Source organism: Pelobates fuscus, chromosome 5 (genome assembly GCF_036172605.1).
Source record: "Pelobates fuscus isolate aPelFus1 chromosome 5, aPelFus1.pri, whole genome shotgun sequence".
Lineage (NCBI taxonomy): Eukaryota > Metazoa > Chordata > Amphibia > Anura > Pelobatidae > Pelobates > Pelobates fuscus.
The window spans coordinates 223,284,195-223,304,245 of NC_086321.1; the positions used below are offsets into that span (position 1 = coordinate 223,284,195).

A 20,051-nucleotide genomic window follows, 5' to 3' on the forward strand; every position below is an offset into this window, starting at 1 on the left:
CACCTGGCAAGCGGGAGCCCCATAATGAAGGGGTTAATTCCTCGCTCGGTACAGGGGGTGTGTGTAAGCCCTTCCCACAGCCTGACCCGGAAGCTTTTAAACTATCATTTCTCTCCGCCCGGCCGCAGCCTGGGAGATGGCGGAGTGGAAGGAAGAGGTGGAGGTGCTGGTACAGCGGGTGGTAAAGGACATCACTGGCGCTTTCCGCAGGAACCCCAACATGTGAGTTCGATGGAGCGTGACGTCACACGAGATGCCGATGTGACGTCACTGTGCTGCCAGGCAGCTTCCAACTTGGGTAAAGTTCGAGCTGCAGAATGTGGCAGATCACATGAGACAACATTCTAATTCTGTCCTGTAAACACGTAGATCGCATTATTGTCTTTCTGAGAGGGTTATCGTTTCTATATTTAGGATCTGGGTATCAATAATACATTCTGAAAAAGTCATTTTTAGGCAATGGGCTGCTAAGGTACTGTCACAGAAAATAAAATTATTTTTTTTTATATAGCTCCGATTAGCAGCTTTGTTTTCTTATAATGTATTTTTCCTCTTCAAGCAATGGCAGGTCTGGCTTCCAGCCAGCTACACTCACTACCCCATGAGGAATTCAGGCTAATTAACATTCAGTACATGGGGCTATGCATAAAAAGTGAAGTGTTCTATTTATTTCCATGTGTGCACCAAAATAAAATAATATTTGGTGCACATCTTTTTCCTGTTGTATCTTGGTTCTCGTGTGTAAAAATATATATATGTCAATATATTCCAGTTAGCTACACTTACTGATTGAACTAAGTTTTATGCAACTTTTTATATGTATTTTCATATACTTTTGCAAAACATAGTTGTGGAGCAAGTCATTATTTCTGATATAATATTATTTCTTTATAGCGCCATCAGATTCCGTACATTGGGTAGGACCTGTGCATTTTTCTGATATATTTGTATTCAGGAGCGTGCCAAATTACCATAAAAGTTGTGTAGTCACAGGGGTCCAATATAAACACTGTCAGAAAACATTTAAAAACGCAATAAAGTTATAAGTGCAAGCATGTACAGCCGGTCTAAGTCATCCCATAGCATTTGTAAAGGGCAGAACACTTGTGCATGTTATACCTGCACATGTGTACCGTAATGCAAAAACAATGTATCGTGCATAAAAGTATCAGTATATGTGAAGATTCTTTCTTGCCCTTCTTTTTTCCCGAAGTTCACTTTAGTTGTGCAAATGTTTATATGACTTTGTAAATTCAGATTTTAAATGAGCACTACAAGCACCTAAACCACTTCAACTCAATGTAGTAGATATGGTGATAGGAGTGCCCTCCCAGAGTAATATGTGAAACCTTATTAAAAGTTTAGAAAACGTACCTGGTCCCCCTTCCCCAAGAACCCACGCTACAAATCCTAAATGATTTCAATGAGCTAAGCTTAAGCCGTTAATGACCGCACATGTGGTTGAGAGCAATCAGCAGACACATCCAGCCAATGAGTACTGTACTGTCCTGCGCTTAGCGGAACTAACTGGATTCACCTGTAGGGAAATCCATCAGCAGGGGCTGCAGTAAGTGTAACAAATTACTGTAGGAGAGCACCAGGGTGTTCCTGGCGGTGTTTAGAAAAAAAAAGCCCACTGTCAAAATGCCCACACTGATGAATATGCACATATAGTAATTTGCCAGGAATGGTGAAAATGTTATCGCCATCTTATGATTAAAATATTTCAAATTCATATGCAACAATTTGCGTTATGTTTTTTTTTATCTATTATAATAATGTTGCTCTGTTTTAAGTATACTAATTTATTGCTGAATAACTTGTGTATGAAGAGGGCTTTAATGCTCTGAGTGTAAATGCTTGTAAGGGAAATATTGGAAATAAAAGTGAAGAGTTTATCAGTAAACAAACTTTTAGTTCACATTCTCACTTGTGAATCATGGTATAGCCCAGGTTCCTTTACCGTGATTTCTCCTTCGCCTATTGGACATTAACTCTTCCTGTCTATCACCCTATTGGCCAGCTTCCATTGGATCCATCTTTCTTTCTATTGGCCTCTCTCCCACTCACTCTGACCTCCTTTTCCTTGGATTAGCTGGCTGCTGTTTATTAATATCCCTTTATTCAAGTTTCTTTTCCCTATGCCTACAAAGAGCATTTACTGTCTCTCCTCTCCAGCAAGGTACTGGTAATTATTTTTACCACCTTTTAATGCCAGATGTATCTGTTGGTAGTGTTTGATTAAAGGAGCACTATAGGGTCAGGAACACAAACATGTATTTCTGATCCTATAGTGTTAACACCACCATCTGGCCCCTCATGCCTCCATAAATATAGTAAAAATCTTACTGTATTCAAGCCTGAAGCTGTAAATCTGCATGCTTTTAGACTCAGAAAAACAAGCAGTCTGCTGACATGTGGTAGACTGATCCAGTCACAATGCTTCCCCATAGGATTGGTTGAGACTGACAAGGGGGAAGAGCCAGCATGATTCAAACACAGCCCTGGCCAATCAGCATCTCCTCATAGAGATGAATTGAATCAATTAATCTCTATGAGGAAAGTTCAGTGTCTGCATGCAGAGGGAGGAGATACTGAATCACAGAATTCTGTGCACAGTGCTGCCATGTGCTCTGCTGACAGCAGATCTGAGTGGATGTGCCTCCATCAACTCCGAAGTCCCTCTGGTTCACTCTGAGTGACTGCAACTGGAGGTGTTCCTAGCGTTGAATGTAAACACTGTATTTTCTTTGAAAATAGTGTTTACATGCGAGGCTGCAGGGAGCTATAGTTCTCACCTGAACAACCTCATTAAGCTGAAGTTGTTCAGGTGACTATAGTGTCCCTTTAACAATAATGTAAAAAAGTGTTGTTGTGTATACTCCACTGTCTGAGGCGCTGTGATTACATTTTTGGCACTTATGAAAGTGGGAATTGAGAAGTGAATTGCGAAATTAAGGCCAAAATATCAACACACATTGTTGCATATAAATATGTAATTATAAAATATTGGTGTGATGGATGGCCTGATTTCCCCCTGACTTGTTGCTGCGTCATTTTGTGACTGCTGGCAATTTACATAGTCATCTCTGTATTGTGTGTACCTTTATTATACACAGAGCAGTGTGTGTCTGTATATGCACCTGTTGAAGAGAGGGGGTTCTGTTGCATTGCTATTGGGAGGTGTATATTGTACTATAAGTGACCACCTTCTGTGGGAGCTAGTAAGTCTACAATTGTAATTGCAGGTTATCTACTACAGCAAAGGGATGTGTTGATGTAATAAGAGATTGCTTTGAAAGGGCAGTGGGTCCAAACAAAACAACTTTTGTTGTCAGGGTGGACGTACACATGGGGGTGGAAAGACTAGTGTAATGATTCACTTTGTAGCCAGTTCTTTCCTTTTTTCATTGGTGAATTTACTGTATGTTGTGATCTATGTAAGCTGGCTGTTTACTACAATAAGTTATTTTGAGTTGCCAAGAAAGAAACTGGTTTGTCTCTTCCTTAAGGTCTCATAGGATATTGCTATTCATTGTTCACTATAGAGTAATTACTAATAAGAGTATTGCCAGAGGACTAGATAGAATATCCTATAGTTACCAGATACCAGTGCAGTATATCATGCATAAACTACCAAAGATGAGTCCTAGACTTTTGTGGTGCGGGTTATGTAAAAAGAATACCACGGACGATGGCATGCCTGTACTGTTGCACATTCGTTAACAGATGCTAAGGCTGTATCGTCACAATCGTTAAAACCTATTTATGCTCACAAATGGGAGATAAATGGTTATCTACAATTATATATATTTATGGTACTTTAAATTGTGCCTACACCTGTATATTTACGTGAAAAATACTATATGTGCATATTATTCCATGTGTGCATTATACTTGCGCATATTTATGACACTGTTTTGTTTTGTTTTCTGTGCGCTCTTTTCATAGATATATTCCTGGCACCATAACTTAGAGCAAGCTATAGTTTTATGCTGTTTGGAGCATTCCTTTAATGAACATTAAAGTTAAATCAATAAAAATATGTTCAACATAAAAATGTAACCTGTTAAGATGGGAAGTACTTGCTCAAAATTCTAAGCCAGTTAAAAGAACACTGCAGAGTTATAAATAAATACATGTATGGATAATATTGGGGTTATGTGGAGTCCGCCCACCAGTACATGTAGGAATAAGCGAGCAGCTATATTCAGTCATTGCAATGCTTCTAATGCCACACAGTTTGTCTAAGCCTTGCTTCAATATTATATAGTGTTTCCCAAGGAAGCACACACTGCCCAGATTAACGGTTTTAAAGTGTACTTATATAAACATGATAAGGCATCACTTTTATCATTAATTATATTTTGGAATAAAGCTGTATCCCTTCCCAATACTTATAGATGACTGACTCAATATTTCAGAGATGGAATAATTAGCATAATGGGGTATGTGTAGTTTTTTAAAATGTATTTTACATTTTTATGATTTTTTTTTTTGGTTATTGTAACAATAAAAAACTGCTGTCATTGTCCTTTGTAATACATGCAGAAGAAAATGGTTATACATTAAAAATAATTTTCAAGCTAAACTCGTGGTGCACAATTTGGTTGTTCTAGCCCGTAGATAATGAATGCCCTTTGTTTACTTGATTTAGAGATGAAATTGGATTAATACCATGCCCTGAAGCAAGGTATAACCGAAGTCCTATAGTTTTGGTAGAAAATAAGTTGGGTGTGGAGAGCTGGTGTGTCAAGTTCCTGCTTCCGTACGTGCACAACAAACTCCTGCTTCACCAGCAGAAAAAGATATGGCTTAACAGAGATGGTAAGTGTTTTTTTTTTGTTTTGTTTTTTTTTTTGTTTTTTGTTTTTTGTTTGTTTGTTTGTTTTTATGTTTGTTTTTCTGTTTAGTTATTTGGAACCAGGGTTTTAGTCTGAATATTTTATGGACTTTGCGCATATTTTCTTGCTTGTATGACCTTTGTCATTGTTGAGAATCCAGTGGCAAAAGATTTATTTTGATTGCTTCTACAAAAAAAAAAAAAGCAAAAGCTAAACTACACAATTGTTGGATCTTTAGGTCTGCTTTATTCACACACACTAAGAAATAATAATGGCAACATTCTTGGTTAAATGTATTTTATTATTGTGCACCTTCTTTAGTTTCCTTTACTATGGTGCTTTAGTTTTCTTCAGAACAGGGTTGTTGTTGTTTATTTATAGACAACCCTGGTAGATAAATTGTCAGGTTTAATGAATTGATTTAATAAGCTTTCAAAATGATTCAATATACTGTGAGAAAAACTTTCCGCATAGTATTTACAAACGTTCCTCTAGACTTTAATGGTGATTCTATATATAAATCACTTGGAAAGTTTTTCTAATGGTATTGAGTCATTTGGAAAGCCCATTAAATTTAGGATCTATGCACTTAAAGGGAAACTATAGTCACCAAAACAAATTTATCTTAATGTAGCGGTTTTGGTGTATAGATAATGCCCCTGCAGTCTCAGTCTCAATTTTCTGCAATTTAGGCGTTAAATCACTTTGTTTATGCACCCTAGTACCACCTCCAATAAATGTGACTTGCACAGCCTTCCATAAACACTTCCTGTAAAAAGTCAACTGTTTACACTTCCATTATTGCAAATTCTGTTTAATTTAGAATTGATCTCCTGCTCTGTTAATAGCTTGCTAATTAAAGGTCAATTTACAGAGCAGGAGATAAAAACTTTTAAAGTGGCGGAGCTTGACCACCAGCCTGAACAGACGCCATGCTTGCAGGCTCCTCCGAGCAACCTTACTAAAACGAGAATATCCCGAAAAGTAAAGCCCATCCAGCTCTCAAAAGCCAACAGGCACACTCCATAACGCCTTCTGAGGCGATAGATGCCTTTCTTTCTTCCATCGCACCAGCCTAGACGGAGGCGGAAAATCGGGGCCTACCCCGCGTTGACGCTCCCGAGCCTGGAGGCGCTCCTCTCCCAACAAGTAAGGGACGACTATCCCCAGACCTCACCGGCCACCCAGGCCCAAATGCCAGCAATGGGCCGTCGCTCGCAGAAAGCGGCGACTGACAGCAGAGACATCGGGACAATGTTACAGAGGCCCGCGCAGCCCAAACCCGCGCTCGCGGCAACCCCGCAGCCCGACTCCCGCACTTACCCAACTGAGCAGATGGGGCCCGAACGCCCGCTGGCCGCACAGCCGACGACACCTGCGGCCCACACCGACTCCACACCGACGACCAGACACGACCTGAAGGTCTTACTGGCTGACTTTCACAAGATCCTGGCAACGGAACTCGCCCCTATCAAACAGGATATGAAAGCCATTGCAGACCGAGTACAGGCCTCCGAGAGAGACATCTCGGACATACAATCGCACGTGTCAGAGCTCCAAAACTCGGTCCAACAAGTTTGGTCACAACAACGAGCAATGTCTGCACAGTTGACGGCTATGGAGGACCGCCACCGCCGCACCAATATAAAAATAAGGGGTGTCCCAATGGCAATCTCCGCGGACGAACTACCACATTATGTCAGGCGCCTACTAGCCTCTATCCTGCCACATGCAGTGGCAAAAAAGCTGTCAATTGAGGGGATATACCGCCTACCTGGGTCAGCAAATGCAGCCACCAAAATGCCAAAAGACGTCATCCTCAGATGCCTCACTACACAAGACAAAATACAGATAATGGCAGCAGTCAAAGGCAAAACTCCGATAAACTTCGAAGAGGCCGCCCTGACATTCTATCAGGACTTAACAAAAGCAACCCTCCTGTGGCGAAAAACTTTCCAACCAGTGACAACCCAGCTCCGAACAGCAAACCTAAGCTACAGGTGGGGAGCAAACGGTTCCCTGACGGTGACCCGAAACGGAAGCCTGCACACACTCACCTCGATTGAAGAAGCTGCACCATTCCTGACAGCGTTGGACCTGGCACCCTTGGCGGCCAGTGAACCCCAGAGAACCCCCACTGCCGCGACCACTTGGAACCCAGAACGCATAGCATCATTCGTCCCGAGGTCCGAGAGCACACACGAGACGGAACCAGGAACAAGCACAAGAAGCGACCCGACATAGGGCTCTGGAGAACCGGACAGGGACTTACTTACCCAACACAACAGTCCCAAGTTCTCCCATGACACCACTTGATCAGGACTCAAGGCTCAGAACAATAGGTTCAGTTATTATGTGTTAACTTCCACTTCAGTGCTTCTCTCCCCTTTACTTTATTTCATCCACCAAGATTGCTCAATAAGGAAGAGCTAGCTAGCAACATGGCGCACAGCCCAGGGTCAGGGACACCACCATGACACTAACCCTCCCCGCAACAGGGAACGACCACTCCCACCACACATAACCCCATGGGCGACCCCAGAATCCTGCGCACACGCCGACCCCCGCCACTCCCTTGGTTAGGAGTGAACATACACAGCGCATAGACCCAGCCACGGCACATCATACGCACCCTCTCAGCCAACACAACAGCCATATTCTACCAAAGCCCACACTGCTACATGCGCTTATCGCTGCCTCACCTTGCAAACGTACACAGGCACACATGCCAAATATCCAGCTTAACACCCCTCCACCGGCACTCTAAACATGCTGAGAAATCACCCTTAGGTTAGCGTAGGAACTCCGTACGCCCGCATCACACAAGCTACCTAGACTTACACAAACTTGTAAAATTAAAAAATAAGTGCACGAACCAAATGCTAACCATCTAAACTCAAACAGCATGTTTTATACCTAATGTTTATCACTGTATTACACTGTGCACTGAAAAATAAAGAATTTAAAAAAAAAAAAAAAACTTTTAAAGTAAGTTACATCTGATTGAAAATGAAAATGAAACCATTTCTTTCATGCATGCTTTTTCAGTCACAGCTAGGGAGTGTGGCTAGGGCTTGATAAAACAAAACAAAAGTGATTTTAACTCCGAAATGGCAGAGAATTTAGCAGTGGAATATCAGAGGCATGAACTGTGCACAAAAACTGATTCATTAAGCTAAATTTGTTTTGGTGACTATAGTGTCCCTTTAAATGGAACAGCTAAATGTTCACAATATCTAAAAAAAAAAAAAAAAAAAAAAAAATTAGATAAAGCCTCTGTAGGGGTGTGTTAAGTTTTCTCCTAGCATTCACAGCATGCCAAAACCAAAATTCTCAAAAAGACATTGATCAAGGCAACCGAGCGCAAAGGTTTGAAGCGAACCACGTTGCTCATGTTGCGTGTATTTGATGTCCCCGAACCAGAAGCAGTGGGTACAACTTTTGGATAATTTGGTCAGTTTCTGATATCTCATTCAACCTTTGTATAGCATCACCTTATAAGGAGCAGGCAGTCTGGTACATCTATTGCCTCGTTTCCACTGAGCGGATCGGTTCGGGTTGGTACAGTTTAGAATGGACCAGCCCATTCTGGTGAGCGTTTCCACTGCAAGTCAGACCTTCAGGGCCATGCAGGGTTTAGAAAAAATGCTCTTCCTGTCCACCAATCAATGGATTGTATAGTAGTTCCTCCCTAACCGAACCGTTCCATTTTCTACGGCCCTACATCTGAAGCAGGACCCTGAATGGATTGGTACGGTTCGCTTGTATGGACCACTTTCATAATGGAAACACCCAAAATAGCGAACTGTACCGAAATGAACCGATCCGCTCAGTGGAAACGAGGCATAACTGTATAGGTGTGTAATTGGCTAGATGATCTTTAACAGATTGCTCCAACATTAAAATTACATTATCTTACTTCTAGGCTAGATTTAGGGCCCAATGGTGAGGCCATCTTCTTGCTAGAGATTTACTCTACCCGTGGAGATCATTAATACAGATCATCTCCAGGCTAATCCAATGCAACAAATGTCATGCTCCGCCAATGGAATACTTTTTGTAGCATTCAAAGCGAGTGAGCAGGAAACCCACCTGGATGCCTGATTTCTCTTGATATTGGCACTTTTGTAAAATAAGGCAAAGGAGGCTGCCAGTTAACCCTTAGGATTCCTGTGTGTCAGTCATTCCATATTTGTATGCCATAGCAGTGTCCGTCTCGTCAATTCATGGAAGGATAACCTCCAATTTTTTATTTTTTGCCACTATGAATACTTCTACAAAAGGAAAACAACAACTTTAAAGGAGAACTATAGGGCCAGAAACACAAACATGTATTCCTGACCTTGTAGGGTTAAAACCACCACCTAGCCACCCTGGTCCCCTCATGCCTCCCTAAAAATAGTAAAATCTTACTTGTTTTCAAGTCTGGAGCTGTAACTCTGCATGCTGTTTGCCTCAGAAAAACAAGCAGTCTGCTGACATCATCAGAAGTGGTAGCCTGATCCAATCACAATGCTTCCCCATAGGATTGGTTGAGACTGACAAGGAGGCAGATCAGGGGCAGAGCCAGCATGATTCAAACACAGCCCTGGCCAATCAGCATCTCCTCATAGAGATGAATTGAATCAATGAATCTCTATGAGGAAAGTTCAGTGTCTGCATGCAGAGGGAGGAGACACTGAATGTTTGGATGCATTTTAGGCAGCCATGACCCAGGAAGGATCTCTAACAGCTATAGGTGTGGCCAGTGGAGTGGAGTGGTAATGATTCTACTCACCATAACAAATGCAATACGCTGTAGTTGTTCTGGTGAATATAGTGTCTCTTTAAACACAGTATTTATAAAATCTGTAAAAAAAAAAAAAAAAATGAAAGTTTATCTTATTTAATGATCACCAATATACAATAAAATATGCTAATAAACCAATAACCCCAAAATGCAAAAAAAAAAAATAAATCTTGAATGATTTTTAAATGTGCAATTGTTGTGGCTTTCACTTGTCTTGGAGGTGTGGGGTTGTGGGGGACCACACAAAAACTTTTTACAATTAGATATCCACTTGGTTGTATTTATTGCCACATACATGATTTTATATATGAAGTTCGTATTTTAATTGTAGACCCAAGTACTTTAGTTTGTGTGTAAATGTCTTGAAGTTGAGCTGGTCACCTGCCAAGTTCACCTTATCTGACCTTCCATGGTATAAACTTTCTTGACATTTTACTGGTAGTAGTTATCTGCCTCTTTAACTTGTAATGCCAGTGTGCTTTTGCAGTAAAATCAGAGTTCCTAAATATTTACTGTAACTGTCAATAAACTTATTAAGAGTCCACCTTAGTTGCTGAAGAAAATATATTCTTGGGTTGAGTTAGAGTGAGGTGTAAAATGTCTCTTTTATTTGTTTAAATGCATAAACTTACAATATCGCTTATGCCCATTTGGTGCATGCCCTACACTTTTCCTTTTCTCTTTTACACAATTTCCAGCATGGAAATAACCTTGGGATGGGAATTCAAAGATTGTTTACATTTTAAATTCTAGTAAATTAATGTAGACTTGTGGAGTCTGCAGAGTCCCTTTACCTTGCTAAATAATACTTCAATATAATTATATTCTTTGCTTTGTCAGTGGCAAGGTATCAAATGCCTTGTTTCCATAGATGCATGCAGCAGGTAATTATCTTAGTATGATGCATATGTCTAACTAAAAATTAATGGTGGATTGAGACTTTATTTTATTTTTTTGTCCTTTTTAAAGTAATGCTTCTTTCTTTTATCGTATTATATTTCACAAGGTGTGTGTGTGTATACCCAAAATCTGGCTATGCACACACACACATGGAATTATGGGATGAAAATGTCCGAATTCATATTTAAAGCCTCATGGTAAAATGTCACTGCTGCTACATAGAAATGTGTGTTTATACTTACAGGGGACATATGTCCCTGAAAATAATAGCTGCCCACTCTTCCTCCTTCATCAGCAGGCCTTCTAATGCCTTCAGTCTTCTCTTCTTTTAGAAGCAATGTGGTCCTCCAATTGTGCTTCTCTCTGAGCAGCAGTGAATTGAAGAACAGAGTTTGACTCTGTTATAATTGCAGAATCACCCTCTAGTGGCTGTCAGGACGACAACCGCTACAGGTGTATTTAGACCTGCAATGTAAATATTGTCATATATACAAATGTTTTTTACATTTGCCGGACTAAACCTACATAGGCTGTTTTCATTGCTGGACTAAAACTGTACTGTGTCATAGATATTAAGCTGTGTGCTCTATAGTGATACTTTAAATAGAGACCTTACACTGGTAAATGGTTCAATAGTATTTGATTCCTTTTAAACCTGACATAAACAGCTCACAAATATGACCCATTAAAAGTAGCTACATGTAAGCGACCCATACCCTTGAAAATAATAAACTGTGCAGCACTTAAACGGTAGTAGGCTGACTAAGTTTCACTGAACTCATGCATACTCCTGCCAAAGAGGATGTACCGGTACTTCTCTGCATGTTTTGCATTTTATCTGGTCAAAGATTTCTTTGTTCAGCCTTAGCTCAGTAACAGTGTCTCTGTCTTCACCAATTTTTAAAGACTTTCATTTTCAACAGCAACAAATGAACCCCTCTGTAGACCAGTGTTGGAAATCTTCCTGCTCACTCATGACCCGAACGAAATATAGGATAACCATTTATTGTGAATGTGAGAAGCCATTTGTTATTTGAGATAACGTAAAAAAAAAAATTCAAGATTCTATGTCTCAAAACATTGCTAAAGATACTATATAATGTTTCTGACGCCAGTCCTTTATTTTATGCTGTCTGCATGGACGTGATCTTAAGTTACTCTCTACAGAATTTTATTGAGCATTTATTCATTCTTATTCCCAATGCATGTGCTTATGCACTGATGCATAATTAACGCTTTGATTCCCTTCATTGAGTGACTCAGTGACATCCATTGGTGAAGAAAACCCAAAATTCTACATGGGGAGGCAGCTTGCTGATAAGGATATTTTATTTTATTTTGGGCAGAGAGGGGGTGGGACCAGGCATGAGGACTTTTTTCTTTTTTTTTTTTTTTTTTTTTTTCTCTCCCTCTCTTTCTATTTAAAGGAACACTTTGGTCAGCACAGCAACTTTATATAAATTAAGTTATGTTGCCAGGAGGCCACTGGGTGCTGTTATCTTAAGGAATTAAGCTGTTCTTGAACGCCAAGGGTTGCCTCCAGACAGACAATATTAACGGATAAAAAGACCATACTTATCCTTGTTGTCTAAAGGAATATCATCCACACTAGACAGGAAATTTGATTGGTTGAGGACGAATGTGCTTTACTTTCAGCAGGCTTTGTGTGCTGGGATTGATCAAGGAATGAGTCTGACCCTATTCATTTGGTATGTAATACAAGTACTGTTTGCAGAAAGCTAGGCTGTAATCAGTATTCAGCTGAGGTACCTTTTTTAAGAAAGAGGAGCCACTGACCAAACCCATCAGCGGCACCTCTGCACGGCGGCAATCCACGCTTCCTTTAACTCAGATTTAGAAACCGGATGCTGCCTGGTTGACCTGGAGATTGCTTGTCTTTAGATGAGAAGACATATGTGAAACAGTTATTATAATTTTGATAACGTGCTATAAAACTGTAAGGATATCCTGATCTAGAAAGGTGGAAAATTCCAATATTTGTGAAAAATATGACCCAATAAAATAGAACCACATGAATAATAGGTGTTTGTATGTATATGTGTGTGTGTGTGTGTGTGTGTGTGTGTGTATATATATATATATATATATATATATATATATATATATATATATATATATATATATATATATATATTATTTTTTTATTTTTTTTTTCTCACACTGCATCCCCCATTTCTTATTAAGCCCTCTATGGCTTAGGAATCTAAATAGTTTCTATACCTGGTGTTTAATTTCATGGTGTCTTGTTATGCCATTCTCAGAATAGCAACCGTTTTGAAAATCCTTTCAGGTCAAAGATCAAGCTAGGTGAATTCTCACCATGGTTTCTTCTTTGTTGATCCTGATTCCTTATAGAGATTCCATTTCTGCTGAGCCTTAAACTTGAGGACCTCCTTAACACTATTATTCTAAATAATCTCAACCCAGTTTCAAAGCGTAATTTAGGTTGTAAGCTCTGACCTCCCATACAATCAAATTAACCCCTTTTGGAATTGATAATACCACATCTACCAAGCAGCCAATTCATACATGCACTACACAAATTACAGTGAATGACAATATTCCATAGTGCAACAATGAATTATGCACCCTTGCTGTAACACCTCCCCCAAATAAGAGACGCAGTGGGAGAAGGCTCTCATGCCTCTACCTTGCGTATCAACACTTGTGGGTTTTTTTGCCTTTACACCAGCCTTTGTACAGCGCTACAGAATTTGTTGGCGCTATATAAATAATAATAATAATACACTCATCTTCTTCATAATGTTTATGTATGAATGGGGTAGCCCTCATGTGTTCGCACACCTCCCCCAAAAAGGCTTTCATTTAGTCTCTAAGCCATATCACAGCCATATCCACAACAAACATGCCTGATTTGCCTTTTTCCATTTCCCACTGCACATCCCTTGGGCCACACCCATTGCAGCACTCCCCTGAAAGCACACAAAAGATGAGACCGAGAACACTCCCAAGGTACTTGCGCTGTATAAACATCCTTAATCTCTTTTATTTTGGGGTCTATCTGCTGGGCTTGTTGCACTTTCTGACTGAACCTTTGGTTCAGAATCAGTGAGTTGCTTAGAGACAGACTCCTGCTCCTTAGCTGGCTGGGGTGTATGCAGGAGTTGTGATTGTGATAAGCTGACAAGGTTCCTGGTTCCCCCAACAGTATGCACCCATGCGGCCATCCTCCCTGCACCCACAGGCTGAGTCTGTCCCTGCCCTTCACTTTGGGCAGACTGTGGATGGGTCGACTATTCTACCGATGAAAACTGTCTCTGGCACGCATGCTCCTTCTGTCCTCCCTTCTAGCAAGGTAGTCTTCATACACTTTTACATACTGCACTCTCCACAGTAGGGCCCCTATGAGGTTTGGGTTGATAACCTATATTACTTTCAGGCACATACTGGGATATGTCCGTATCAAGCAATACATTTGCAGGGATGTTATCTACCCTTCCCCGCTCTCCAATCCAAATAAACTTGTGCCATTAGCACTACAAGACATACTCCCCCCAATTCCTTTAACTGCTAGAGTCCTGCCAGGAATGAAGTCCTCAGAGCACACTAGCTCTGGACGCACAAGAGTCACATCTGCCCCAGTGTCCCACAGTTACCTCCTTTCCAACTGTCACAGGTTGCAGAGTTACATTGTTGCTGCCCTTCGATCTGGTTACAAACAACAGAGGATGGTGGTTCTGAGGAGTGTCCCTCCCCAGATGATGATGCTCTATTTTAATTTGATGATAGACAGCCTACACCACTGGACCAGTTCCGCTATCAGGTAGTAGTGTTTCTGAGGGTTTAATTTGGTTTATAGAGCACCATTGGTGCATGTACACCCAGTCAGCGGCCCCAAAGCCCGCCAAGTCCGGGTCGTGCTTGATAGGGGTAGCGGGCTTGGGGAGGTCGTGAGTTGCGGTAACGGAGCGATTACCAGATACCTAATGTAGCGTCAGGTTACCCAGCCACAACACGGATGGTATTTTGCCATCAACCTTTTGGATCTCCATTCCTACCCATTGTTTCTTAGAAGGACAAGTGTTCCAATCCAGAAATCTATGTTAGGGGGAGGCCTGGTAATATGTCATTATGTACGGGAGTCTGGTACCTCCAGGTTGCTTGGGTAGCTCTAGAAGCTTCCGTCAGAGTTGGGTGGGACGTTGGTTCCATACGAACCACCCTATCGCCGTTCCGATGGAATAAAACAATACAGAAATGGGGATGTCAGCGCGACGTTAACTTGTATACAGGCTGTTGGGGTCGTATATAATGATTGGACCACGCTCGCATATTCGGGCCAAAGCCCATCTGCTGGAGCGTGGAGGTTAGGTAAAGCCAGTCCACCTGGTCGAACGCTTTCTCTGTGCCAGTGGACAGCAGCACCACCTCGCTCCTAGATGACCGGGCCACGTGGATGATGATCAAAGCTCTAATAGTGTTATCGCGACCTTCTCTGCCTGTGGTAAAGCCCACCTGGTCGGAGTGGATCAGACCGGGGAGGAACCTTGAAAGCTGCAGGTTCATCACTTTTGCGAATAATTTGAGGTCCGCATTCAAAAGCGATATAGGTCCGTAACTAGCACTGTTGGTTGGGTCTCTGCTGTCTTTGGGGATGACTGTCCCTGTGGCGGCCAATGACTCTGTCGGGAATTGTCTCTGTATGGATGGAGTTTATTCCCTTCAAGAGCTGAGGAAGGAGGATGTCTCAAAATGTGTGGCAGTATACAGGGGGAGGACGTCCGGGGCCCGGTGGGTTTTAGAGTGCTGTAGTGCCTCATTTAGTTCTCCTATGGTCAGTGGCTGGTCTAATTAATCTGCCACCTCAATCGACAGTCTCTTTGAGACTTTCTGGTCCAGGAAGTTAAAGATCATGCGCCGTTGCCAATAGGAGGCCTTATGGGGATTACTTATGATTAATTTCCATTTATTAAAAATATCTTCATTAAAATGAATAATTTGTATTAAAATATCAGGAGTTGATAGTTTATTGCCAATTATTCCCAATTATTTAAAGCGAAGAGTTTACTACTATTTAACTCTTTAGACCTGGAATACGTTAACAATTCATACATTAATATCACAACTTTTATAAAAAATATAATTATTTTTGTTAATAAGTGTAATTATACATGGGAATGGTTAATAGTTTTCAATAATATTGAACAAGATATGGCATTGTACAGTATCAGTCTCCGTAACAACTTCAAACTCTTTAGAGTGATAGGATTGTTAGTTCATGACACTTTCAATCAACTGGGTTAGTATATGGAATATGTTCTTCATACACTATTGATTGAGACAATCGGCAAATCGAATGTTACTATTTGTTAAATTATAAGGAACCATATGAGCTTATTAACATATGGATTATTATAATTTACGGACAGAATTTTTCAGGACCTTAAAATACCATCTTGGCTTTCTACTTCTTAGTACAATTTGCAAACACATGCGGATTGCTTGCTTATAGTAAACACCATTCATTAGACTTAGCTGAACAGAGTTTATTTACTCAGGTGATCCATACACAAAGTTCTACGACAATGTTTTATCAGCTAGCACAGAATGTTAACCAGCTCAGTGCTGTTTCAACAGTTAAAACAGTTCTTATCTGGTGAATATTTCCTAGATTGTTATAGATTAATATTCCCCTGGGTAACTGTTGATATTATAATTTTTATTTCATGATTTTGATTTAAAATTCCAGTCTGCAGTTTAAGATATCAATCTTTCTCATGAGCTATCATGAAACCCAATCTGGTGGATTTCGAATCTGCTTTTACCCAGAAAATATTGGCTTTTGGCTATTTAATTTTATAGTTTGTATAATTGGCTTATAATTACCGAAAGATGTTCTGGATGTTATTTTTAAGATTGTTTCAAGATGTCTTCTTGTCTGTCTCTTGTCTTGTGTCCTATCTCCGTTCTCCTTCCGTGTGTCTCTGTCTCTCTGTTTATGTATGTATGTATGTATGTATGTATGTATGTATGTGTGTGTGTGTGTGTGTGTGTAAAATGGGGTTATATGTCATTCCTTATCTGTTAACCTTCTGACCTGGTCCAACGAAATTTTGGGGCAAGTCATTATGTTAATGGCTGTTGACATAATTTTGATATATATTTCTATGTCTTAAACAGCAGGTGGATCTGTTGTCTACATCAGGAATGTTACCAGCTATTATCATATAGGGTTAAACTTTATTCAGGAGAATTTAGGAATGTTTAATTTCAAGATACTTTGGTCAGCATTTCTTCTTTTCTCTCAATGTGGACTTTGGTCTCAAACAAATGTGCCTTGCTCACTTAAGCGTTATGTCAATTTCAGGATATTTAAGCTAATTTAAAGGGACACTATAGTCAACATATAAATGCTAGAAAGACAGGTCCTCCAGCCTTCTTTCTTGCTTTTATATGAACTTGCCATAAAAAATAAAACTTACCTCCGTTCCAGCGCCGAGCTCACCGCTAGTCCACGCCCCCTTTTTCGTCAAAATGACGAAATCGTAGTGCCCTCCTTAGCCAAACTGTGTTTGCATGTTTGCATAGAAACACTATATATAGAGAGAGATCCCTCTCCCTCGGCGTGTGGGCAAGTGTAAACACTGCAATATAACCGTTATTAATACATGACAACATTGCACATGTCAACTATTACTTAATCTTGACCTAACTGTGGTCCATTCTACATTGACAATAACAGAGAACCTGGCAGCTTGAAGTGTGTTGTAACATTTAGGGACCTCTGATACTCCCTGATTCCCTCTCCCCCCCCAGCCCCACAAAACCCTGCTCTCCCCATTTCCACTCTGCCTCACCCTGTCTAACCTGAGTCAATGTAGCAGTCAGGCGTGCTGTCTCCAACTGTCTTCTGGTTGTGCCCCCCATTTCTTGCATCTATTGGAGCAGTAGAGCGTCCTCACACCCCCAGCAATACCCCCTCCCCCACAGCAAGCTCCCTGGGGGCCCGCCGGGAGAGGCAAGCCCCGTACCAAACATTTAAACAGAATAAGCAGTTGCATCAATAGCACTAAACCTGTCTTGCTTTTCTAAATGACCCATGCTTGAGTCAGTCCATCTCTGGGGCCACCCCTAAGGTCAATATAGGCAGACGGGAGCAGGTGCAGCGGGTGCCCTGTGAGGGGCACAGTTGTAGCAAGGGTGGCTTTTGCCATATCAAAGCTGGAGCGGGGAAGGGAACTTTGTGGCACTTAAACCCCACAGAACAGATGAGTCCCCCTTAAACCCAATGAAAAACACCCACCCAAAGTGAAAGGCTATGAGCCTGGGCCATGGAAGGTGTGAAGGCTTGCCCCGGGTCTCTTTGTGTGGGCGATGGCCTAAGCCCCACCCGAGCTTCCCCATAGCAAAACAGCCCATGTCAACCCATGCTCAGTACCTGTAGCATCCGGACAGTATGAACCAAATCTTGGGGCCGGGTCACCCGGGAACCAAGCAACCGCTGCCTGCGGATCCAAGCGCACTGTGGGCAGGTGGTGGCGGGTAGTGATCAGTCACGGTTAATAACCAGGGAGCTGGGATACCAGGAGGCCCCTGTCAACCCATACTCAGTTACTCTTCTGGGCCTTTCGGTCCACCTCTTCGATGTCCCAAGTCTACCTGGTTCGCGCTGGGGTCTCTGGGCATGGCGGGGGGGCCTCGAGTATCCAGTTCGGTACAGCTACCACTGGAAGGCTCATGGTGTGCAAGAACCTTGGGACATCGTTGAGCCATTGAATGATGTGTCATGCGTTACCGACTCTTGCCTGTAGACTGAAGGGGAATCCCCATTTGTATGGAACGGACTTATCTTGTAACATGCGGGTCAGCGGTCTCAATGCACATCTAGCTTCCAATGTGAGGACGGAGAGATCCTGAAACAGGGACACCTAAGCATCCATGTAGGAGATGGTTTGAAGCTGTCTGGCCGTCTTCATGATGGAGTACTTTAGGGAGAATGAGAGTAGGCAGCATATCGTGTCTCTAGGCTGACCATCTCCCCTGGGAGGTCTGAGTGCTCTGTGGGCACGCTCTATGCCAAAGTCCGCGGGTGCAGTCTCTCCAAGTAGTTGTGCGAACAAGCCAGTCAGCATGTCTGGGAGCAATTCATCTGGAGCTTCAGGAAGGCCCCTTATGCCTACGTTATTGCGCCGACTCCTATTGTCCAGGTCCTCCACCTGTCCTTGCAGCTCTAGTAGCACTGATCCCTGCCTTGCTCTAGCAGTGTTAGCAGCCTGCTGATTTTGCTGTGTCACTATTCTGTCTGCCTCCAACTCCTTAACCCTTGTTTCCAGGGCTGTAAGGTCCCTCTCTACCTCATTAATCTCTTCCCTGATCACCATCCGCACTTCCGTGAGCATTTCCGCTTTGTCTGCACATGTAAACATGTTAGCAGAGATGGAGGCCAGCTCAGCAGAGATTTGAGTGTCTCGCCGCCGTTAGGCCTTGCGCGGAGCTCACCATGCTGTCAGATCCCGGCGAGAGAGGCACCATCTTGTCCATGTCGCGGGTGCCTCGCAGGCCGTGAAGAGTGTCAAGGAATTTGTCCATGAGACCGGTGGCTTGCCTCGGGGAAGCAGCGTGGTAAGGTCCTGGGGTTGGTAACTGTCATGATTTCCCCATTGCGGCTCAAATCAGGCTATGAGCTGTGGCTATGGAGCTACACTGAATTGCGACCTAGTCCATGTCTAGTCTGGCCAAGCCTCCCCCCCCCCCCCCCCTCCCCAAATGTGGGGTGTTTTTTCACCGTTCTGTTTCTTTTTAGTACATAAACTCCAAATGAAATATACATGCAATTATTTTTAAATATTTTAGTTCTTGATGTTATTAAAAACCTACTGAGCTGCTGATCTATCTCTGTCAGTACTGGACACTGTGCAGTCATAGGCCCCAAACCTAAACCCAAATAAAATAATTGCATGCCATGGTTAGCAGTGGCCATTTCTCGCACGTCAGATGCCTTACCTTGTAAAGTTACTCCATGTCCCCTACTCATCACTCTTTTTATATATCTTTAATACTTGCTACTTAGTTGTTGGAAGCTCAGTGATTTTTAGTGCTGAAACATTAGTACATTTTTGATCATTTGAAAGCAGGATGTGTAGGATGTGTATACTTTTGCCCTAAAACAGATTTTCTTTACATGCAATGGGCTGATCCTCTGCAACTTGAATAGCTGATTGCATGTTTAGCTTATGGATTTGTCTATACTGTGACTACGAACAATGTCTTGCTAAATAGGGGATTGGGTAAATATGCTCACTGACATCCCAGTGCCCTTCAAATGCTTTTATCTACAATCGATGCAGTAGCAGCTGTGAAATAAGTGCCCTGCATGCTCATTTGTTTTCAGGATTTTGTTCGGTCTATCTTGTCTGTAACCTAGGAAAAGACCCAGATGTGACAAATACATTTGTAGTAGAAAATTGCAGCAGATGTATTTTTTTTGTTTGTATTTATTTGTTGCAGCTTTGCAAAAGACAAACAAAATAAGCAAT

At 41.8% G+C, this 20,051-nt stretch overlaps 1 protein-coding gene across 1 annotated transcript in view; it reads left to right on the forward strand.

The window, feature by feature from the left end:
• The first annotated feature begins 126 nt into the window (after positions 1-126).
• PTAR1 (protein prenyltransferase alpha subunit repeat containing 1) overlaps positions 127-20,051 on the forward strand; it is a 44,888-nt gene continuing 24,963 nt past the window's right edge. Inside the window, exons 1-2 of the mRNA XM_063455054.1 lie at positions 127-222; positions 4,658-4,827. Coding sequence (XP_063311124.1) covers positions 137-222; positions 4,658-4,827 — 256 coding nt within the window. The 5' untranslated portion in view covers positions 127-136. The remainder of the gene's footprint in view (positions 223-4,657; positions 4,828-20,051) is intronic.